The following is a 24,260-nucleotide window of genomic DNA, read 5'->3' as shown; positions in this document are numbered from 1 at the left end:
CATAGTGCAGTTTTGTGATGCCTTCCGATCGCCTTCCACAGTCCCCAACCCACCCGGGCTTGATTTGATGGGTATTGCAGGCTTCTGATGCCTTTCGATCGCCTTCCACAGCACCCCCACCTCCCCCTCCGGGCTTTTTTGCAGCTGAACCCCGAGCCCGTGTGCGGGACTGATTCTGCCGGCTGACGCTCCGACTCTCCAGCCCTGTTTGTCGATGTTCGGTGGTGGCGTGTCAGTTGAAAAAATACGAAAACTTATAGAATTCCATCAAACTTCCATTTACTGTGTTATAAGGTAAAAAAGAAATCTTTATTATGCATATTTAAGTCTTCTTGACTCCCTCCAAAACTTCGTTGGCTGAAAAACAATGGCATCTTTTTGCACCTATTTTTCAATGTGCGCTGCTTTTTCTGAACTCACCAGAGGTTTTGAGAGAGTGGTCACATACACCGACCTGGGAGAAATTTTCTTTTGGGCAAACTTCCATAATTAACAAAAACTGCCGCAGATATCAGCTTGCACCCCCATGTAGCAAAAAAAAACTACACCTAAAAAAATTGTAACTAATTAAGTTACGTTGGCGCAGATTCTTTGGGGAAACTTCAATTTTTTTTAAACTTATGCCAAAAAAAACGGCACAAATCACTGGGAAAAGGTGAGCCCATACAGCCCTCAAAAGAACTGCCTGGTATACATCTCAGAGCCTTTAAAAAGTTACCTTATTATAGAATATATATTATATTCAGAATAACAGCAGTCAAGTCTTAAAATGTTTAGTAACCTGTGGTTAGCCTGCCAAGCTGAACCAACTAGACATGATAGCAACCAATCAGGGATCTGTCAGAATTTAATTACAATCACATAAGTATCCTGACAGACTATGAGAAGGGAACCCTCCATCGTGCACAATTAGAGTCAAAATTCAGTGTACCACATGGAACAATATCACTACCAGGCTTCAGGCCGAGAACTAACATACTTAGAAATTTATGTTAAAATTCATTTTCCTCCAAACATTTTATGGCAGAGTAGGTGGTTCCTTAAACCACTGGCATTTAGGTTTGACATCCACTGAGACAGATGGAATTAAATCTCCAGTGCCTGCTAGCTCTAAAGCTCGTATATTCAGTGAGTTTTGCTGGTCTCAAACCAATTTCTCAAAAGCCTAAGGTGCAAAATCTCCTCAATTTGCCAATAACATACATTTGTACAATGCCCCTTACATCCCAAGGCACTTCACATATGAGAGAACAAACCGATTGGTAGCAACATTAGGATAGCTGATTGAAAGTGTGGTCAAAAATATAGATTAGGAGAAGGCTTTTAAAGGCAGGGTGAGACGCGTCAAGATAAAGAGGTTTACAAGGGAAATTCCATAGAGTTAGACCTCGGCAGCTAATAGTTCTTCCATCAAGTGAGGAATGTCAAGGGAGCTCAGAGTTGGAAGATTGAGGATCATAGGCTGTCATTCAGAGGTGATGGAGATTGCAGAGGTGATGGAGATCGCAAAGGTAAGGTGTGTTAAAGCCATGAAGGGTTGTGTAAATGTGGTAAAGGATTATGAATTAATTGTGCCGGTGAAGGTCAATGAGGATAGGGTGTGCGGGATTTAGTGTGATAGTGCTTTTGGACAAGTGTTTGTATAGAGAGGACCTTGGGAGAATGACGAAGAGGATGTAAGAGAAGTCAAGTCTTTAGAAAACTAAAATGTAGGTAAGGATTTCAGCGATGATAGAGGTGACAGAGGCGGATAATGATTTGGAGGTGGAATCATTCAATCTTAGGGTGCACGGGTATGAAGTTTTAGACAGGAGATTAATAAAATAGGCTTGGTTTTCCAATATTTAACTATGGTTCATTCATGACTTTATATGTCAGATAGGCAATCTGAAATAACAGAGCTGGTCATACAACAATTAGTAAGGTAGAGCTGAATATGGTCATTTGCATGCTGAAGACAACAAAAGAAAGACTTGCATTTAAATAGTGCCTTTCACTACCACAGGATGTCCCAAGTTGTTTATAGTCAATGAAGTACTTTTTGAAGTGTAGTCACTTATCTATGTTTGTGGATAATGTCTCCCAGATGCATCATGTAGCAGAATCGGAGGGAGCAAGGATCGAACTATGGGGTACTCTGAAGGTGCAGGACAAGGAGGAGAAACCATTGCTGGAGATGTGCTGAGTGACAACAATGCGCTCAAAGGATCTTGATGAGAAAAGGGAGGTTAGGGATGGGATTTTAGAGGTTTTCAAAAAGAGGAGGCGATGCCAGAGCAAATGGAGCCATGTATGACAATAACAGGTTTGGAGGTAAGGAGAAGATTCTGATATATTCAACATCCAAGTATCACATATTCAATCGTGGTAAGTGCTCCAGGGAAGTGGTCTTGTGAAATTAGGGTAAAGGAACATTGGTGCAAGCAGAGGAAACTTGACCTGGTTCTAATCAAGCTGAACAGTTGGTAGCACTCACACCTCTGAGGCAGAAGGTTGTTGATTCAAGTCCCACTCCAGAGATGAGCACAAAATCTAGGTTGACACTTCAGTTCAGTACTGAAGGAGTGCTGCACTGTTGGAGGTGCTGTCTCTCGGATGAGACTGAGGCTCCTTTTGCCAATGGCAATGCTATGGCCGCTACCAAAATGGCGGCATGCATGTCCCGTGCTGGACGTGGGTGCAAGTGAGGTGGCCACCAATTTCCACCCCCTCCAAAATGGGCCTTAATGGTTAGTGAAAACAGTGCGAATTTCTAGGCCTTGGAGCTTGGAGTTTGAAGCAGATGATGTCACTTCCTGCAAAAGTGCATCGCAGCTTAATTTGCTCCAACTATTATTATATTTTATATATTTATATAGTCAATGAGCCCATCTCTTGTTTTACAAATATGTTTCCTTTCACCACCAACTCAATGTGATCTTCTGCTAAAATAGCTTTTATAACTGCACACAAGAAAGTGGCTGAGGATAGAGGTGAAAGCGACTCTCCTCCCTTCTTACCCTTTAAAAAATGATCTGATTTCTCTTTAGATGCTCCCCTAATGACAAATTGGATTGGGAGTTGCTGTATGAGAAACTGCAGGTGCGGATGCATTCCAGCATTCCATGGCAACCACCAAACTGACACAGCTGTTCCTGAGAAGTAGGCTGAGACAGCAACACAATCAAAATAATTGCGATATACACAATATCTCAGCAAGTAATAACAGGCATTGAAACGACATCTGAATAAACAGCCTACAGATTTTTCATAATGTCGATAGCCAGTGTCATTTTGCACTTATAGCAATGACCCAATTGGATAACTTTTTTTCAAAAGTAATCAAAAATGGTTGCTTGCACAGCAGCCATTGCTCTTCCATTAAACCAGTTATAAAGAAAACCAATAAATCCAACTATTGCAAGGACTCCAGGAGTTTGAAATCGATTTGCTTTTCTTTGGTTGGTTACTATTAGCAAAAATGTAACGAGGATGCAAAAGCAATTGAAGTTTAAATATCATCCAAATTGTCTTTTCAAAAATATGCTGTCCAATGCAGTTTCCCGTGGAACTGCACTCTGAATAATCGATTGTATCAAATTGGATATTCAACTTCACATCATGAAATAAATAACATGGCGTCTTGAAGACTTATCTTTAACCAGGTTTACATTCCTGCTGTAAATTGTGATTTGCTCCAACCTCACAGGCATTTCAATTCAAAATGGGGCACTGAAAGAACAAATAAATTTACTGCAATATTGGAATTCAGTAACAACTTCCATCTTCTGGTGTCAGTTTAAATTCAACTATTGAAACAAATGGCTTTAAATCAAACCAAAAGAGCCAAGATTCAAATCCCCCCTGGTCTCCTGTTTCATTGGATGTGCCAGTGCACATGTTGGACAGGTTATCTCATGCTATCCAGCACATTATTGTGCAGAGCAGATGTGACTTTAAATGCTCAATTTTAATTATATGCAATGCGATTCATGATAATTATCTTCTGACACAAAACAAAAAGTTGATGATGAAGCAAACCTATTACTCGATTTCCCCCCCAGAAAATAAGCTGCCACAATTGGAAAGTTGAATGAAAGAGAAGGCACTTCTGCGGAAGCGTAACAGTAAAACATTGTTTAAAGGGTAGTTATACATTAGATCACCATCATTCTAGTTTAATCTGTAAGAAGATAAATGGCCTGGTCCTGAAAGGAAAAGACTGGACAATATGTTCCGACAGGCCATCATCACCATCATGATGCAGAGAGCACAAATTAGTGAGTCTGTCTCCAATTCATTGCAAATGGAACTGGAGCTTGCTTGAAATGACATTAATGGTTATTTGTAGCTTTTTTTTTGCTACATAGACTCCAGTCGCTTTATACATCAATAATGTCTGGAGCAAACTTTAATAAGAAACATGAGTAATGATCAGAAAAATACCTCTTTGAAGAGCGTCTTGACAGACTACGCTTTATAAATCATTCACAAAGCAATCCAAATGTAACTAGGACTCATACACAAGGACATGGAGACATCATTGTACACTGGAAAAAGTACTCAAACAGCTCTCAAAAGACTTTTAAGTAAACCTTTCAGAGCACTTTAACAGCTAAATTCTTGTTTTGCTACTATGAGTTACTACTGTGAAAATAAAAACCGGTATAAACGACCAGTATTAAAGACAAGGAAGCTCACTGATTAAATAAGAATCCAACGAGTTAAATCTAGAAGTGGAAGAAAATACAATGTTTTTGTTTCACCATGGATACGGCTAAGTGTTTGGATTCATTTGAACTTCAAATTAGTAGTGCCTCAAATATGTCAGTCTCAAGTTTGACAGCTGTGGCATTTGAAACAAAATTATCTGTTTAACCAATGGCTCAGAGGAGAATTGATTCCAAAATATTACAAAATAACTTCAACTTGATTAAGAAGTAGGTGTTGCCGTTGTTTTGAATTCTATGCTGCATGGGTGCATCACCACATTAAATCACCTTTTCATAGAATACTACTAATGTGATGGGTGCCATCATCACAAGGTTATAACCCTCCTCTCTCCGCAAGTTTACTCAGGATCACTAACAACAGGCATTCAAGCCCTTCCCACTAGAATACCCCAGATCAGACCAGTGTCTTTTAATCATTAAGCTGTACAGCTCCTCCTTCTATCATACTACTGTTGAAATATACTGTCATGCCATTGCTAATGTATTCGTATTTGAACAGTTCTGTTCTACTAACTTAAAAGTAAAGGCCAGGGATCCCTTTCTGGCTGGTTGATGCAGCAAGTCGCTGATCTGCAGAGACCAGTAATGGCCGATTCTTGACCTATTCTGAGTTAGCCAATCTCATCGAGGGAGAAGCAGAGTATAACTGGCATAAGCACCCCTCAGTTAAAGCAAAAATGTTTCTGTCCCTGATTTCTAACCTGTGGCTTCCCCTGTTGAAGCAAACTCTAGGTTTGTCTGGAATACAACCTGTGGCGAAATAAGCTTGTGACGGGAACATCTAATATTTATATACTGGGCCGTAAATTGCGACCTCTCCAGGTGCGTATGATGTGCGCACGCACCCAGAGAGGCCCCTAAGTTCCGGTATAGGAGCGCAAAGCATATGCGCCTAAACCTGGCACTTGCAATTTGTCAAAATTTCTTGTGACAGATTGCGCACCTCCCCGGGAGAAGGGCCTTCACAGGTGGAGATTTGGTCTATTTGCCCAACTCTTGCTCAGCGAATACCCTTCAAAATCTTACACCTGCTTCTACCAGTGTAAGAGTTTTAAAAGATAGAAAAAATAAATGTTATTATTTATTTTTATATTAAAAACCCTGCCCATGAAGGTAAGTTTATGTTCAACACTATTAAAACATTTTAAAATAAATTTCAAAAAAAAAAAATTTTTTTTAATAAAACATTGAATTTAATTTAATTTCTATTACTTTTACAAAAAGTGGAGTGTTCTTTTTAGTTATGCATGCGTTCTTTTGTTTTTAGGGGTATTCTCATTGATAGTAATGGGAGCTCTTACCTCGAATGAGAATACTACATTGTGATTGGTGGTACAGGCACACGTGCTCCCAGGAAGCGCTTACACTTCTGGGATGCATGGGCCCCTGCGCTGGGCTGCGCATCCAGGCCTGGGACCCGAAATGTTCATTCCTCCGGGACCACCAAGTACTTTCATTGAAAAGATTTTGGTCGGAGGCATCCACCCGCGGGAAGCCTCCGACCGCAATTTTTGGCCTATTGTTTTAATGTAAAGAATGTTCCACGTTTCAAGGCTCTGCAACTAATGGTGGATTAAGGAGAGGGGATGCACAGAAAGTCAAAAAAAACTAAGTGTTCCAGAGGCTAGAGGTGATTGCGAGGAGGGGTGCAGCAAGGCCATGGAGAGATTTATGGCTGAGAATTTAATGCTTTTGGGGATGGGGAGCCAATGTAGATCAATGAGAATGGGGATGATGGGCAAGGGGACTCAAAGGGGGGGGGGCAGCCGTACGAGTAGGAATAAATTATGGTCACCTTTACAAACAAAAAAATGTGTGACTTTGGCTAGGACACTCACTATCGATACTCACACATGAATATGGCCTCCTAGGTGAAATATCAAACAGTGCCTACTGCTTGTAGATCCTTATTTCAAGCATGCAGTCAACACCATCAGGTGAGAGGAAAGGGGAGAAACTAGTGGAGAAAATTGACAAGGAAAAAAACTCTTCTGTAGTTACAATAGTTAAAATGTATTAAAGGATGAATCTCATTCTTTCAGATTCAAAATGGGAACAAACTCAAAATTCAAATTCAAATTTCAAACCACTCTTGGTGATTAAACTATTTGAACATAAGATTAATCTCTCATAAAAATGTTTACAAATTACTACAGGTACAAAGTTTCAAATCTGGCAGTCCGAAAACTGGAATTGTATGAAAACCAGACATTTGAGGTGGCCAAGATGGTGACATTGGGTGGCGAGGGACAAGAAAACCGATAAAAAACCCAATGCCGGGGGGCCACGGGTGGCGAGAATCAGCGGGCGACAAGGATCGATGGGGGATAAGGAGTGGCAAGGATCGGTGTTTCTGTGGGCGGCGAGGATCGGCGAGGATCGGCGAGAAGCGGAGGTGGCCAGGAGCGCCAACAGCGAGGTCTGAAATCCGGCCAAATCCGAAAACTGGCACGGTCTCGGTTTCGAGGTTGCCAGATTTCAGATGTTGTACCTGTAAGACCTCAATCATGCTTGATTGTAAATTCTATGGCTGAGAGGGATCAGTATTCCAAAACCATAGCCATTTTTTGTAACAGAACTTGTATGTGAGAGATGAAGCTAACTTAAAAAAGGGAGAAAGCAAAAGGATTAGTTGTTATTCTTTGAGCTCTGCCTTATCTGTATATATGGATCTACTATCAGGCAATCTACATTAAAACATGTTCCAGACCTTTCCTGTGATAGTGAGCTTTTCTAACACTGTAAACCCACGCAGCGCTACACCTCCTTACTCTTGTTTCAAACAGTGATATGCTAATTATGTATTCAATCTTACTGTTATACTTGAAACAACATTCCAGTGCAAGCAACAACAAATTAAATTTCAATAGCAACTTTAATGTAGAAAAAACAAGCAAGGTGTTTTACAGAAGCATAAGCAGAAAACAAATGTTAAGCCAAGGAAGAAGTGTTAGGAGGGATGATCAAAAGTTTGGTCCAAGAGGTGGAAGGGTTTTAAAAAGGGTTTAGGGAGGGAATTCCAGAGTATAGGACTGAGGCAACTGAACGTGTGGCTGCCAATGATGAGTCAAATGGAATGGATGATGCACAAGAGGCCAGAGTTGAAGGAATGCAGAGTTCTCAGAAGGTTGTAGGGATGGACAAGGTTACAGAGATAGGAAGGGACAAAGCCATTAAAGGCATTTAAATACAAGGATAAAAATGCAAAATTTGAGACACTGGGGGACAGGGAGCCAACATCAATGACAAGGGTGAGGGACGAGTGGGTTTTGGTGCGGGATTAGGGTTGCCAACCCTCCCAGGTTGTCCTGGAGTCTCCAGGTATTCATGTTTGCTCTCCCGGACAGTGCTGCCAGGAGAAAAGTATTTTGAGGCATGAGCTTCCTCCGCTGGTATAAACGTAGCAAGAACACCTGCCAGATAAACACGCTTAATGAAATCTCCCTTTTCTCTACATTTTGGTTCTGTGTCCACCTTTGGCTTAAAAGTTGTGGCCATTACTCAGTGCCTCATGTAGACCCAGACTCTACATTCTCACCTCAGTAAGATGAACCATCACCCCAGTGCCGCTGTGCCTCCTCTAATTATTCATTATTAAGTTACTGATTTGAAAATGTGCTAAATAACAATAGAGACAGCACGGGAAGATTAATCCAAACTGGAAATGACCAAAAACTGGCAGTGTTCAGGTTCTGTGCATATTGACCGCCATCAGCTCTTCCTCAGCAACTTGAAGCCTAAAGCCCTGGAACAATTTAAGAGGTGGTTAGATTGTGTGATGCGGACAGAAGGTGGCATTGGGAGGGTTAGCTAGATAGGGTGAATGTGCTCCTTCAGCTTTGTGTATCGGAAAGAGATTAGTTCCCAGTGAGTTAATTCAATGAACACAGAGCTGGACTGTGTCCCATTAGAGAGAGCTATGAATGGGGCTTTATTTCCACCCGTTATAATGCAGTTTGACAGAATGGAGAAAGCCCGATTTAAACCCAACTATAAAACAGCACTGGGAATTCCTGATGGGAAATACAGAATAATCAGGACAATAAGGGGAGAGACGAGTATTTTTCTTGGTCATAAATAAGGTTAATCTCCATTCGTGAAAGAAAGGCAAGGCATGCAATTTATTTTTGGCTGGAAATGAGGCCCCTTAAAGTATTCATCACTTTTGAGGTTTTCTTATTCTTTATTATTTTTATAACTTGCTGTATATTGAACCAAGTCATAAAATTGTACATAAACTTTGGATAGAAGTTATTTATAATCGAGGAAGCTTTAGTAATGAGTGGAAGTTACTTGGGGCTGGATTTCCCATGGCAGCTTTGCCCAGTTTCTCAGTGGTATTGGTCGGAAAACCACCCGGCTGAAATGTATGAAAACAGTTCCGCCGGCGGTTTCGAAATACGGCTGGGGAGCGGACTGCCGGCGAGCACTGTCCAAAAACCACCACCGCCCGAGTTTTGTCCCAGCGGTGACCTGTAGGTAAGTAAAAAAAAAAAAAACGGCCACGAGAAACCAGCCGGAGCTGGGCAGTAGGTATGAAGTCTGCAAAAAATGTAAGTTAGTGTTCTTTTACTTTCTTTTTCAGCCATTATGTGTAAACGGGTCCTGAGAATGTATTGTTATTATTTATTTTTTGTTTTTTGAAAAAATTATCATGTGTGTTTTCCTCCCTCCCGAGGCCTAACCCGCAGCCTCGGTCTAAATTTTAGTAAGTACTGCCCAATTAGATTAAGTTCCGCCCAATTGGCCCAGAATCATTTATCCGCCGAGAATCGGGGTGCAAGGTCCATTTTTTCTACAGGACAGAATTTTTTCCTTTTTTTATGGAAGTTTTCGCCCGCGGTAATTTTTAAATCTTAGCGGTATTTTGGGCAGCAATCCGGCTGTGGCGGATTTTTGGGAAATTCTAGCCCATAGTGTTTCTAATTGCCGTCGATACTGTAGAAACATCACGGGAGTAGTTTTTATTGATACATTATTTCTCCTTAAATCTTTCTATTATTTTGTGTTCTTGCTTTGATTTATAAATTATGCTACAATTCATCTCACTGAAATCTTTGTATTCTAAAAAAACAAGATTGAAATATTGTATTTAGCCCCTAGTGCTACCGAGACATTCAACTACGGTAAATCTATTAGCATTTTCAAACAGTGGGCAGATGTCACATGATCAAACCTCCAAGATACATCTAATCAGAGTTGGCAACCCTATGCAGGATAGGATACAGGTAGCAGAATGAGCTGAAGTTTATGGAGGGTGCAAGACGGGAAGCCAGCCAGGAGAGTCTGGAGGTGAAAAACATATGGACGAGAATTTCAGCAACAGATCGTTTTAGAATGAGGCAGGGTGGTGACAATAAATACGTCATAGCAACAGCTTGGTTGTATTTTCTCAGTTTCCTCTGAAACTTTAAGTACCACTGCACATATGCAGGCAGGCATCTGTATTGAGGCAGAGTGGCTCGGAGTTGTGAAGGATTCTGAAGTGTTCAGTGTGAGCACCCCATTGCACCGTTACACACTGAAAATTTACTCTGCACCATGAGTCTATTGGCCTAATCAGGCTTGAACTTTGCCAGTAAGTAGACTGACTGGACTTAATTCCTCTTGCGTTGCTTGCAGTTGTCGTACTGCACCCAGCACATCAGACCTTGACCTGAAGTTTTATCGGGAAACTAATATCATATGAGTGGAAATACCATGCTGTTACACTACCAGTTTGGTGCCAGATCTATACTCTTACTGGCATATCTATCGTCAAGTCGATGGTAAATTCATTGACCAGTTTAAATGAATGTCCTATTTTTAGGTGTTCCATAAATGCTACCAGATTAATCAGGTGGCCTATTTACTGACAGAACAATGGATATAAACTATTGAGATTCTCTCACGGATTACGTTGAGCGCTTTATTTTTCAAACTGGTCAGCTCACGCAGCCATGTAATCGAGGGCGGTCAAAAAACAAACTTTTTCATAGCCAAATAGAGCGTTACCATTCAAGAAAATTGCAGCAGAAACTACGAGAAGCCACTGAAATGTAATATGAGAGATAACTTAGTTATTAATAATGAGGATGGACTTATCATTATTGATGTCTGGCTACCTCTAATTGGAATTAGGTAACACATTGAGGGTTTTTATTATTAACTTGTAACACATTATACCTGTTACTGTTTCAGTCGCCCTGCATTTGGTGATATTATACAGCTTTCCTCTGTAAAACTTAATAATTTCCAAAGTTATGGGGGGTGGGCTAAAAGAGTTTTACCTTTTTATCCGTATTTTGCTATTTTCTATTTTATTCTCTTTTTCAATAATATTCAAACAGGGCACAACCTGTTTTATACTGTCTATCAAACAATAATTTCTACTGAGAAACTTGTTGAAAATAAAACTAAAAATTATTTTCCTCATGTGTAAATTCCTTGCTGGCCTCGCCCCTCCCTATCTCTGCAACCTTCTCCTGCCATGCAACCCTCTGAGAATCCAACATTCCTCTAACTCTGGTAGCTTGTGCACCCCTCCATTCCCTTCACTGCACCATCGATGGCTGTGCCTTCAGCCATCTAGGCTCTAAGTTCTGAGTTCCCTCCCTAAACCTTCGACTCTCCATCTCCCTCACCCCCTTTAACATTTCCATTAAAAACCACTTCTTTTAATATTTTAGTCACCACTTGTATTATCTCCTTCTTTGGCTTGGCATAAATTTTTTGTCAGATTGTACTTCTGTGAAGTGCCTGAGGATATTTCACTACATTAAAGGTGCTATATATATGTAAGTAGTAGTTGTTGTTATCTTTGAGGGACACAGAGTGAATAAAGGGAGCATGCCAGGGGGTTGGCAAGGCTGTTGGCAGAAAAAGTCCTGTAAGAAAGCATTGCTGTCATCAGACTGAATGACAATTCTACGCCAACTGATAATAGTGGTAAAGCAAGAGAATTACCCAATTAATGAGGTAGGTTCTAGACTTTCAGCAACATTGTGTTAAATGCAACATTACTGTAACAAATCTCCAGCACATTATAATTATATAACACTATGAATGATATTATGAAGAACAGGTAAGTACCAAGGTACTCTGAACCGTTTCTTGGGACACCACAGAATTGTTCAAAAATAAATTCTGCAGTATTTATTACAAGAACTTAACTCTAAACAGTAGTAAACAAAGAATATATGTCCTAGTTTGTAATCTTGTAACTGATTTTCGTATCATTTCCACCTGGTCAAACCCTTTGTTGCGGGGTAATACGACAGGGATAGGGCTTCTTCACACTGAAACAGGCATTAATCACAGATGGGATTACCCAATAAAGAAAGTGTTGAAGATGAAAAGCAGGTTGTTTGTTGAAAATAAAAAGAGGATAACATTTAAAGACTTGCTATTTGGTATAGGTAGCTATAAAAATTATAAAAATAATTTGTAAATAAGGCTGTTTTATTCCAGATCCTTCCTTTATTCCAATTTTGCTTGAAAGTCTTTTAAGAACATAAGAAATAGGAACAGGAGTAGGCCATACGGCACCTCGAGCCTGCTCCACCATTCAATACCATGGCTGATCATCGACCTCAATTCCACTTTCCCGCTGAATCACCGTATCCCTTGATTTCTCTCGACTCCAAAAATCTATTTATCTCAGCCCTGAATATATTCAGAGACTCAGCATCCACAGCCCTCTGGGACAGAGAATTCCAAAGATTCACAACCCCCTGAGTGAAGAAATTCCTCTTCATCTTTGTCTTAAATGGCCTACCTCCTTTCATGCGAATGTGCCCCCTAGTTCTAGACACTCCAGCCAGGGGGAAACAACCTCTCAGCAACAATCTGTCAATCCCCTTCAGAATTGTGTATGTTTCAATGAGATCACCTCTCATTCTTCTAAACTAGAGCATATAGGCTCATTCTATACAATCTATCATAAGACAGCCCTCTCATCCCAGGAATCAATCTAGTGAACCTTCGTTGCACCGCCTCCAAGGCAAATATATCATTCCTTAGATATGGAGACCAAAACTGTGCACAGGACTCCAGCTGTAGTCTCATTAAGGCCCTGTACAACTGCAGCAAGACTTCCTTACTCTTATAAGAACATAAGAATTAGGAACAGGAGTAGGCCATCTAGCCCCTCGAGCCTGCGCCGCCATTCAATAAGATCATGGCTGATCTGGTCGTGGACTCAGCTCCACTTACCCGCCCTCTCCCCGTAACCCTTAATTCCCTTATTGCTTAAAAATCTATCTATCTTTGACTTGAAAACATTCAATGAGCCAGCCTCAACTGCTTCCTTGGGCAGAGAATTCCACAGATTCATAACCCTCTGGGAGAAGAAATTCTTTCTCAACTCGGTTTTAAATTGGCTCCTCCGTATTTTGAGGCAGTGCCCCCTAGTTCTAGTCTCCCCCACCAATGGAAACAACCTCTCTCCCTCTATCTTGTCTATCCCTTTCATTATTTTAAATGTTTCTCTATCACCCCTCATCCTTCTGAACTCCAAGGAGTAAAGACCCAGTCTACTCAATCTATCATCATAAGGTAACCCCCTCATTTCTCGAATCAGCCTAGTGAATCGTCTCTGTACCCCTTCATAAGCGAGTATATCCTTCCTTAAGTAAGGTGACCAAAACTGCACGCAGTACTCCAGGTGTGGCTTACCAATACCTTATACAGTTGCAGCAACACCTCCCTGCTTTTGTACTCCATCCCTTTCGCAATGAAGGCCAACATTCCATTCGCCTTCCTGATTACCTGCTGCACCTGCAAACTAACTTTTTGGGATTCATGCACAAGGACCCCCAGGTCCCTCTGCACCACAGCATGTTGTAATTTCTCCCCATTCAAATAATATTCCCTTTTACTGTTTTTTTTCCCCCAAGGTGGATGACCTCACACTTTCCGACATTGTATTCCATCTGCCAAACCTTAGCCCATTCGCTTAACCTATCCAAATCTCCTTGAAGCCTCTCTAGAGTCCTCTACACATCCTGCTTTCCCACTAATCTTAGTGTCATCTGCAAATTTTGTTGCACTACACTCTGTCCCCTCTTCTAGGTCATCTATGTATATTGTAAACAGTTGTGGTCCCAGTACTGATCCCTGTGGCACACCACTAACCACTGATTTACAACCGGAAAAGGACCCATTTATCCCGACTCTCTGCTTTCTGTTCGCCAGCCAATTCTCTATCCATGCTAATACATTTCCTCTGACTCTGCGTACCTTTATCTTCTGCAGTAACCTTTTGTGTGGCACCTTATCGAATGCCTTTTGGAAATCTAAATACACCACATCCATCGGTACACCTCTATCCACCATGCTCGTTATATCCTCAAAGAATTCCAGTAAGTTAGTTAAACATGATTTCCCTTTCATGAATCCATGCTGCGTCTGTTTGATTGCACTATTCCTATCCAGATGTCCCATTATTTCTTCCTTAATGATAGTTTCAAGAATTTTCCCCACTACAGATGTTAAACTAACCGGCCTATAGTTACCTGCCTTTTGTCTGCCCCCTTTTTTAAACAGAGGCGTTACATTAGCTGCTCTCCAATCCACTGGTACCTCCCCAGAGTCCAGAGAATTTTGGTAGATTATAACAAATGCATCTGCTATAACTTCCGCCATCTCTTTTAATACCCTGGGATGTATTTCATCAGGACCAGGGGACTTGTCTACCTTCAGTCCCATTAGTCTGTCCAGCACTACCTCCCTAGTGATAGTGATCATCTCAAGGTCCGCCCTTCCCACATTCCTATGACCAGCAATTTTTGGCATGGTTTTTGTGTCTTCCACTGTGAAGACGGAAGCAAAATAATTGTTTAAGGTCTCAGCCATTTCCACATTTCCCATTATTAAATCCCCCTTTTCATCTTCTAAGGGACCAACATTTACTTTAGTCACTCTTTTCCATTTTATATATCTGTAAAAGCTTTTACTATCTGTTTTTATGTTTTGCGCAAGTTTACCTTCGTAATCTATCTTCCCTTTCTTTATTGCTTTATACTCCAAACCCCTTGCAATAAAGGACAACATGCCATTTGCCTTCCTTATTGCTTGCTGTACCTGCATGTTAGCTTTCTGTGTTTCTTGCACAAGGACACCCAAATCTCTCTGAACACCAACATTTAAAAGTTTCTCACCATTTAAAAAATATTCTGTTTTTTTATTCTTCCTACCAAAGTAAATAACATCACATTTCCCTACATTATACTCCATCTGCCACCTTACTGCCCACTCACTTAGTCTATGTATAGCCCTTTGCAGGCGCTTTGTGTTCTCCTCCCACCTAGTTTTGTATCATCGGTAAACTTGGATATATTACACTCGGTCCCTTCATCTAGGTCATTAATATAGATTGTAAATTGCTGAGGCCTCAGCACTGATCTTTGCAACACCCCACTCATTACAGCCTGCCAACCTGAAAAAGACCTGTTTATCCCTATTCTCTGTTTTCTGTCCATTAACTAATTCTCTATCCATGCTGATACATTATCTCCAATCCCATGATCCCTTATCTTGTGTATCTTCTAATAATCTTCTATGTGGCACCTTATCGAATGCCTTTTGGAAATCCAAATATACTACATTCACTGAGCCCCCTTTATCTACCCTGCTAGTTACATCCTCAAAAAACTCTTAATAAATTTGTCAAGCATGATTTCCCTTTCATAAAACCATGTTGACTCTGCCGAATCATATTATGATTTTCTAAGTGCCCCGATACCACTTCCTTAACAAGCATTTTCCCGACGACTGATGTCAGGCTAACTGGTCTGCAGTTCCCTGTTTTCTCTCTCTCTCTCCTTTCTTGAATAGCGATGTTGCATTTGCTACCTTCTAATCCACTGGGACCATTCTAGAATCTCGGGAATTTTGAAAGATCAAAACCAATGCATCCACTATCTCTGCAGCCACCTCTTTTAGAACCCTAGGATGTAGGCCGTCAGGTCCTAGGGATTTGTCAGCTTTTAGCTCCATTAGTTTCTCTAGCACTTTTTCTCTACTTTTATTAATTACACTAAGTTTCTCACTCTCATTAGACCCTTGGTTCCCCACCATTTAAGGTATGCTTTTTACATCTTCTACTGTGAATACAGATACAAAGTTTTTGTTCAACGTTTCTGCCATTTCCTTATTCCCCATAATATCTCTTGTCTCATCCCCTAAGGGACCAATGTTTACCTTTGCTACTTTCTTCCTTTTTACACACTTGTCAAAGCTCTTACAATGTTTTTATTTCTTGCTAGTTTTCTCTCTATTTTTTCCCTTTTTTTCAATGTTTTGGTCATCCTTTGCTGGTTTCTAAAACTCTCCCAATCCTCAGGCTTCTTCGCAACATTATTAGCTTCTTCTTTCAATTGAATGCTATCCTTAACTTCTTTAGTTACACGGATGGATCACTTTTCCTGTGGAGTTTTTGTTTCTCAATGGAATGTATTTTTGTTGAGATTTATGAAATATTTCTTTAAATGCGAGCCACTGCTCATCTACTGCCATACCTTTTAATCTATTTTTCCAATCTACCTTAGCCAACTCACCCTTCATACCTATGTAATTGGCTTCATTTAAGTTTAAGACTCTAATTTCCGACTTCGGCAAGTCACTCTCAAACGTATTGTGAAATTCTATCGTATTATAATCACTCTGCCCCAGAGGATCCTTGATCATGAGATTCCTAATTAACCCTGTCTCGTTACACAATACAAGATCTAAAAAGCCTGTTCCCTGGTTGGTTCCATGACATATTATTCTCGGAAACAGTTCTGAATGCTTTCCATGAACTCGTCCTCCAGACTACCTTAGCCAATTTGATTTTCTACCTCTGAAAAACGAATGGGCTTGGTCAACAAAAATAGTTTCGTGAGGGAGGAATCATATAGCTACCAAGGATATGAAGTGACTGGTCACCTCTCACTAGTTCACTTGGTATTTATTCTGTAACATGGTTCATTTTAAAATCCTACTGGATTTCACTGCACCACAGTGAAGTATATTTTTATACCATTAGCAATGTATTTTGAACTACAAGGCCTGAATTAACAAATTGTTTTCAATTTTATTTATCTGACATCTTCATCTTATTCTGCATTGATTACAATTGTTTCCATAGTATTTATGCCTGTAAACCTTTACCAATGGTAAAATTGTGGTATTGATCATTCTACGATGGACTGCAATAAAACAAGTTTTTAAAATTTGTTTCTGCAAAGACTCTGCTCTCAGTATACTGATGAAATTGCACAGATTTTTTTTTTAGGAAATATTTCTTTCATCTACCGCAGGAATTTGAATATATTTCTCACAAAGTTGAACAAGTGTTTTAATTGTATGGAACAAACATAAGATTCTCTGAAGCAGCTGCCAGTATGGATCTGAAATTTTCCTGTCATATACACGTAACTATTTCCTCAAAGCAAGCTTTAATTAGAACACTTAATTGTGAAGGGAAATCAGAATATAAAATGAGAAAGAAAATTAGCTTAACAGTACAATATATGAACGATAGATTTAACTGCTATGCCAGACGAAACTGATTTCTGGTTTCTTATGTGGGAAGCAGTTTTTAATCAAACAACCCACAACTCCTCTCCTTGCACCATTAATCCCTTGCTCAATACTGCTTGGCCATGATCCATTTTGCGTTTGGAAATGCCGTATCAAAACAAGACCAACAACAGTATAAAGCAGTGAAACGGTAAGGTCTGGACAACGCATAGTATCAAATCTGTTGCTGACTGCGTTTTTATGCTGGAAACATGCCGTGATGTCAAGATGCTTCAACGAAACAGCAAAATGTGTTCTCTCAATAGTTCTATGGATACTTCCACCACACCCGTATTAAGTCATCCTAAGACAAAAAGGTCCTATTCTGCGCTAAATTAACTGATCTCAGCTCACACTGTGGTGAGAGTATTCAAATAGGAATCTGCATCCCTGGGGAAAAGTTAAATTCAGCTTTAGGTCCAGTTTCTGATCATTTTCCAGTGAATCCCAGTGAAAAGTAGGCACATGGTATACAAGCAGATTTAAATAATTTTGTATGCACGGCAAAATAGCCGACCGACACTGGGGCTCACACATGAAGAATCCCAAATTGGAAAAGGTACCAAAGGGCTACCAGCATTTGTAGAATGAGGCACTGCTGTCGGAAAGGAGAAACACCAGCACAAATTCAAGTAAAAAAGGAAAGGAATTTGTTGCAACAAAAGTCCAGAGAAACCCCAGATCAATTTGACTGAACCTAATGGGATTATGCGAGAATGACACTAGCTTTATTAAAAAGATATAGAATACAATCTCTGCACTCATATCGACTTTGTTACGCTGAAATTTATTTGATCAGTGTATTTAGTAGTTTACGTACACTCCAGTTGCAGTGCACAATTTCATTAGAATTTGTCATGGTTCATGCTGTTTTTATTTACAAATACAGATGGAATTTAAAAGATCATCAAAATGTCCAAGTACAGAATGTGTATGCATTTGAGTATTTGAGTAGTAGAGAAATATCTTTGGGGCATCTGGCACAAACCATGTCTGATTAATAACTATACATTATATAAATAACCTCCTCATATTTTGCTCGAAGCAATATTGGCAGTTTTGTGCAGTGGATAGAAGACACATGGAGTCTGGTACTCATTTCTACATGGCTTGTGATTCCTGCCGACTGGTGTTAGGAAAACAATAAGTCAAGTAGAATTTCACTATGAGAAACAATGATTGGGTATGCTGTTTTCACAATTTTGTGTCAATTATTCAGGCAGGCAAATGATTTGTTGCAGCAAGACATTCTGTGACAAACTTCTACATTTACTATGTATAGCGTGATTTGATGCCCAAATAGTCCAATTTTTTTTCAGAAAAATGCCCTGAGGACCGAAAAAAAATGTCTGTTTCTGGTCAATGGTTCCCAATCCATCTGCTGCTCCCCACTGACCTCTGCACCATATTGTATCAGAAGATTTGTGCAAAGCCCGTAAGTGCGCACATCTCAGGAGCCTGAGTTACAGCAACAATGCCACAGGACTGGGGAAGAAAGAATGAGTACAGCACTGGCATACTTAATGCACACTGTTAGCGGCTGAGACGGTAGGAACGGGGTAGGGGTGGGGGGAGTAGAATATCCAACATTTAGAGTGAAACAGGCATACAGAGATCTGGCCTAAGTGACACCTGCAATTTCTGATATTTTCTACCTCAACTAATCACTTGCGTTAATTATAATTTTTTATTATTAATGTTAAAGGCTTACCTTTGTTCATATCAATTAATTGTTTCTTCTTCTGCTGCCGTTCCAACTTCTCTCGCTCTGCTTTCTCTTTAGCCAGCTTTGCTCTCTTGATCTTTTCTTCTATCTCCCTCTTCTTAATGTTTTCCTTCAGTGCTTCCTTTTTTTCAGAAAAAGAAGGAATGTGTGTTACTAATACATTTGAAACAGACACAACAGCACGGTTATATCACCATCATTTTAAGATATATGGATGACCATTAGCAATCGTGTGCTCACAGTGGTGATGGTAACAATGCAGTGTCCCTGGGAAGGGCGTGGATGTCAGGGATGATCTGAGATGTGGCTGCAGCATCTCGTGGTTGTGAATTTCTAGTTATGGATGGAACAATTACACGACAACTGCGTCATTTAACCACACTGTATATGAGGCTCTTGATTGTTCCAATAAAAGATGTACAGATATGATCAAGAATCACTCTGCATAAGACTAACTGGGGCATTTTCTACCTAATCTAAACTCTCAGCTCTAACGCACCAACATTTACCCAAACAGAATGACATCTCACCCTGCCCTCAAATCTATACTTCAGGCATCAGATGTTTAAATTAATTCCATTTGAGCCTTCTGCTTTGCTGTCCCAGCCTATTCAAAGGTCAAATGGTAGGAGGTATTACATCAAACTGCAATCAAAGTAATAACTATCACTGTTTTATATCCAAACACTTCACACGTGTGATATGTAGATTTGCAACAAATGAAAATTGGCACCTGTGGTATAAATAAGTCTTCAAATCAGCTACAGAAAAATAACACACATCCACACCCAAATTTTACAGCAGAGTGAACATGGATCTTACACTCCAAAGTAATTGCAGTCAACTACTTAAAATGTATTGAGAAGATGCAACATATCTAGATGAGGTGTTACCTCCCCATGCTATTCAGTGCAAAAAGTTGTTAGAACAGAGGGGGTGGATTAATAAACAGTCAGTGGAACTGGAAAGTGCTGGAATATAGAAGACACACTGCAGAACTATGAATACTAAGAAATGATTGAAAAAAATTCCAGTAATTAAAATTAGGTTTATGTAATAGGGATAGAGTATAAAAGCAGAAAAGTCCTGCTACAACTGCACAGGGTATTGGTGAGGCCACACTTAGAGTACTGTGCACAGTTTTGGTCTCCATATTTAAGGATATACTTGCATTGGAGGCTGTTCAGAGAAGGTTCACTAGGTTGATTCTGGGGATGAGGATGTTGACTTATGAGGATAGGTTGAGTAGGTTGGGCCTATACTCATTGGAATTCAGAAAAATGAGAGGTGATCTTATCAAAGCATACAAGATAATGAGGGGGTTCGACAAAGTGGATACAAAGAGGATATTTCCACTCTTCAAGAAAACTAAAACTAAGGGACATAATCAGAATAAGGGGCCACCCATCTAAAATTGACATGGAGAAATTTCTTCTCTCAGAGGGTTGTAAATCTATGGAATTCTCTGCCTCAGAGAGCTGTGGAGGCTGGGTCATTGAATATATTTAAGGCAGAGATAGACAGATTTCTGAGCGATAAGGGAGTAAAGGGTTATGGGGAGCGGGCAGGGAAGTGGAGCTGAGTCCATGATCAGATCAGGCATTATCTTATTGAATGGCGGAGCAGGCTCGAGGGGCCGAATGGCTTACTTCCGCTCCTATTTCTTATGTTCTTATGTAATTCAGCAATGTTCAACAATTAAATAACTGTAACATTTCCACGCAGAAACTACTCAGTCCTTCCTCAAAACTCCAGTGTAGTCAATGTTAAATATGAAAGCTGAAACATATCCAAGTGATTTCCAAAGGAAAAAAATCTGAAACAAAGTGATGCAGAATTTCAAAAAAAAGTTAGATGAACCTTGGGTATAAAATAGTGACATTCTAATTTGACAACTGTAAAGTAGCAACCCCGGGCACAAGAGTTGTTACTTTCACTCAATGCTGCACTTTATGGGCTCAATTTTGGCCGAGCCCGTTTTTTTTTAAGCATACTTACCAGAGTTGCGTCGCTTAAGTATGTCCGGGGATGCTCCAGAAAAAAATGTTCCAACTTTGACCGCTGTCTGGCCTCTTCACTGCAGCTGCACAGCATGGTCCGTCGCCTCGGGGTGAAGCCTGCGTTCTGCGTTGGAAAATGTGCCGGGACGTCTGCACATGCACAGTGGAGAATAGCGATGGCCGCGCATGCGCAGTAGCGCTGTGAGTTGGCAATCGGCCATTTGCAAATTTTTAGCTATTGTAAATAGGGTTTCCACTCCACTTTCGGTAAAGTTACAGGGGTGAAGCGGGAGCAGCTCCAAGGTAACTCCTGCCTTACAGCTCTTTATAAAAGTCTTTTTCTAGAAGGTTCCTCTTACTTACAAAAAAAACTTAACCGCTGGTCACCAGTGTAATCTCTCTTTAATTTAACTTGCAAGACAAATCCCTCATGAAATAAAAGGCAAATTATACCGGTGCCATTGTATTATCCTGTATATACTATTCCCTGAAGAAAACAATCTTCCTATATATTTGAACTGGTATAAAATGTTATGAATTGGATTAAATGGATTAATGAGAAAAAAAATTCTCAAATTGAAATGTTTGTTACTTAAGGCTCAAGTTCATCAACGTCAAAAGAGAAATACCACAGTTTGTGTAATAAAACATCTTGCAATATTCTTTGCCATGTTTATGGGAATGAAGGACTGTACAATGTCAAAATGGGTGGCACAATGGCATCATTGTACATTATCTATTCCAATTTTTTATAATTTAATTAAAAGTTGAGATTAAAAAGGGAAACAAAATGAAGATAGAATATCTGGCATAAAGGAGTTTCCACTTTGGGGCGAAAAGGTAGTTTCAGACTGGGGTTCAGCCTTCTCAAAAGTGGTTAAAGCTGAGAAGGTGAACTTATCTAGTTAGAAACTAGATAAGTAACTAGTTAGGAAGAACAAGTTCTATCCCATCATAGGAGTGGGTTTAAGTGCTCCCTATTTTTACTTCCAATGTGCATTTGTCCCCATTGAACTTTATTTTCCACAATGAGCCCAACTACAAACACCATCAAGCTTTCTTTGTAAGATCCTGGCTGCCTCCTCAAAGCCCACAGCCCCATTAGTTTTGTGTCAACTTTGAATTTAATTACCTTGGACTGAGACTTGAATTTTACATATACCAGGAACAGGGAAGGCGTGATCCCCGATCATCTACCTATCACTGCCCTATTTCAACCTTGCTTCCTTTTGTACCCTGATGCCAGCCAGTTCGATCGCTCCCGCCCCAGCCCAGGTCGAGTGGCCTGCTGGTGCATTCTCCCGCCCCCTAGCCCAGGACAAGTGACCTCCCACACCAGCCTGCTGCCTTCCCAGGCCGAGTGCAGAAAGGTGAATTGCAGTTTGATGCTGAAGGTAGGACTTTAATTTTTTATTTCTTATTATTTGAATTGTGCAAAGGAAGGATGGTTTTGCAAGTCTGTTCCCTAAGGCTTGGTTGGTTCAGGTTCTCTCCATTTCCCGCCCCTATCCCAGGCCGAACGGCCTCCGATTTTCTTTCCTGCGCCGATTTCCTCAACTCTCTGCAAGGGTTTTCTCAAGTGGCCACATATGCTGGCCTAAGTAGAAATGGAGTAACTATTAGCTGGCCAAAGCCGCCTAAATGGCCAGAACTAGTGTAGGTGGCTGGTAACACCCCCTTGAGAAAAAAAAACGTAACTAAGTGAGTTACGCTGGTGCAAATTTATTGGGGAAACTGGGGATTTTTAAGTTTAGCCAGAAAAAGCAGCCTACTCCAAAAAAAGAGAGCAACTCCTGGGGAAAATTGAGTCCAAAGTGCTGGTGCTGAGACACATACTCCTGAAAGGTAGACAAGGTAATGCTGCTCCCTCCAAAGGTTCCAGACCCACTTGGAAAGGCAATGTCTCCAGTGGAAGCAGGACCCCTGACATTGCTACTGGAGACAGAGCAACATCTTTTCTGGTCAAATGGCTGTCAACCGCCTAGGCTTGATGCGGCTTTTATCTTACCCACTGGGGCAGGTATGGTAACCAGAAGTAAAGTTCTGAATCATGATTTGAAAATTTAATGTGCACAAGCTTACCTCTTCAAAGTTGCTGTTTTGTTGAGGTAGATTCTGTTACCCTATAACAGGGAAAACTCCAAAACACAGATCAGGGATTATACCTGGAACCTTCTGCTCTATATGGTTCAAGCACCTCAACAAACTTTACATTAGGGGTTTATTTCTTTCCAGTATTGAGAAAACAATCTCCCTGCACTTCTCTCTCTCCTGTTTTGATATTTACAGATTGCTGCTGCTCTCCATGAGGGAGACGTGGGGGTGAGGGCCAGGAATGAACAAACTTACAGCTGTGGGATTCATTAGGACCAGTTCTGGATGAGCAGAAATTTTCTCCAATTGAATATTGGAGACATTAGCCATTGTTTTCGGTCCCTGCCACAAACTCCGCTCCCGAGACATGGACTCCATCCCTCTCTCCAGCTTCTGAGGCTGAACCAGACTGTTCTCAACCTTGGTGTCATATCTGTCCCTGAAATGAGCTTTCGACGACATATCCACAGCATAACTAAGAACGCCTATTTCCACCTCCGTAACATCGCCAGTCTCCGCCCTTGCCTCAGCTCATCCGCTGCTGAAGCCCTCATCCATGCCTTTGTTACCTCTAGACTTGACTATTCCAACGCACTCCTGGCTGGCCTCCCACATTCTATCCTATATAAACTAGAGGTGATCCAAAACTCGGCAGTCCTGTCCTAACTTGCACCAAGTTCCGCACACCCATCACCCGTGCTCATTGACCTACATTGGCTTCTGGTTAAGCAACGCCTCGATTTCAAAATTCTCATCCTTGTTTTCAAATCCTTTCATAGCCTTGCCTCCCCCTATCTGTGTAATCTCCTCCAGCCCCACATTTCCGCCCCCCCTCCACCCCGCCCCGAGAGATGTCTGCACTCCTCTAATTCTACCGTCCTGAGCATCCCTGATTGTAATAGCTCAACCATTGGTGGCCGTGCCTCTGGTGCCCCGGCCCCAAGCTCTGAAACTCCCTGCCTAAATCTCTCCGCCTCTCTTTTCTCCTTCAAGATGCTCCTTAAAGCATACCCCTTTGACCAAGCTGTGCTAATTACTACTTGTGCGGCTTGGTGTCAAATTTTTAGCGCATAATACTCGTGAAGCGACTTGGGACGTTACACTACATTAAAGGCACTATCTAAATACAAGTTGTTGTTGTTGTTTAACGCACAATTGGCCAAATTCATCAGATGTGTTGGAGCA

The 24,260-nt window shown here is 40.8% G+C and overlaps 1 protein-coding gene across 1 annotated transcript in view; it reads right to left on the bottom strand.

Annotated features, from left to right (window-relative positions):
• Window positions 1-24,260, bottom strand: part of LOC139266142 (protein diaphanous homolog 2) — a 403,303-nt gene that overhangs the window by 141,944 nt on the left and 237,099 nt on the right. The window contains exon 9 of the mRNA XM_070883986.1: window positions 18,967-19,102. Coding sequence (XP_070740087.1) covers window positions 18,967-19,102 — 136 coding nt within the window. The remainder of the gene's footprint in view (window positions 1-18,966; window positions 19,103-24,260) is intronic.

The sequence above is a fragment of the Pristiophorus japonicus genome, chromosome 6 (assembly GCF_044704955.1).
Source record: "Pristiophorus japonicus isolate sPriJap1 chromosome 6, sPriJap1.hap1, whole genome shotgun sequence".
Classification (NCBI taxonomy): Eukaryota; Metazoa; Chordata; class Chondrichthyes; family Pristiophoridae; genus Pristiophorus; species Pristiophorus japonicus.
Note: the sequence above shows the minus strand (reverse complement) of the source record. Positions and strands in the feature narration are given on the sequence as shown.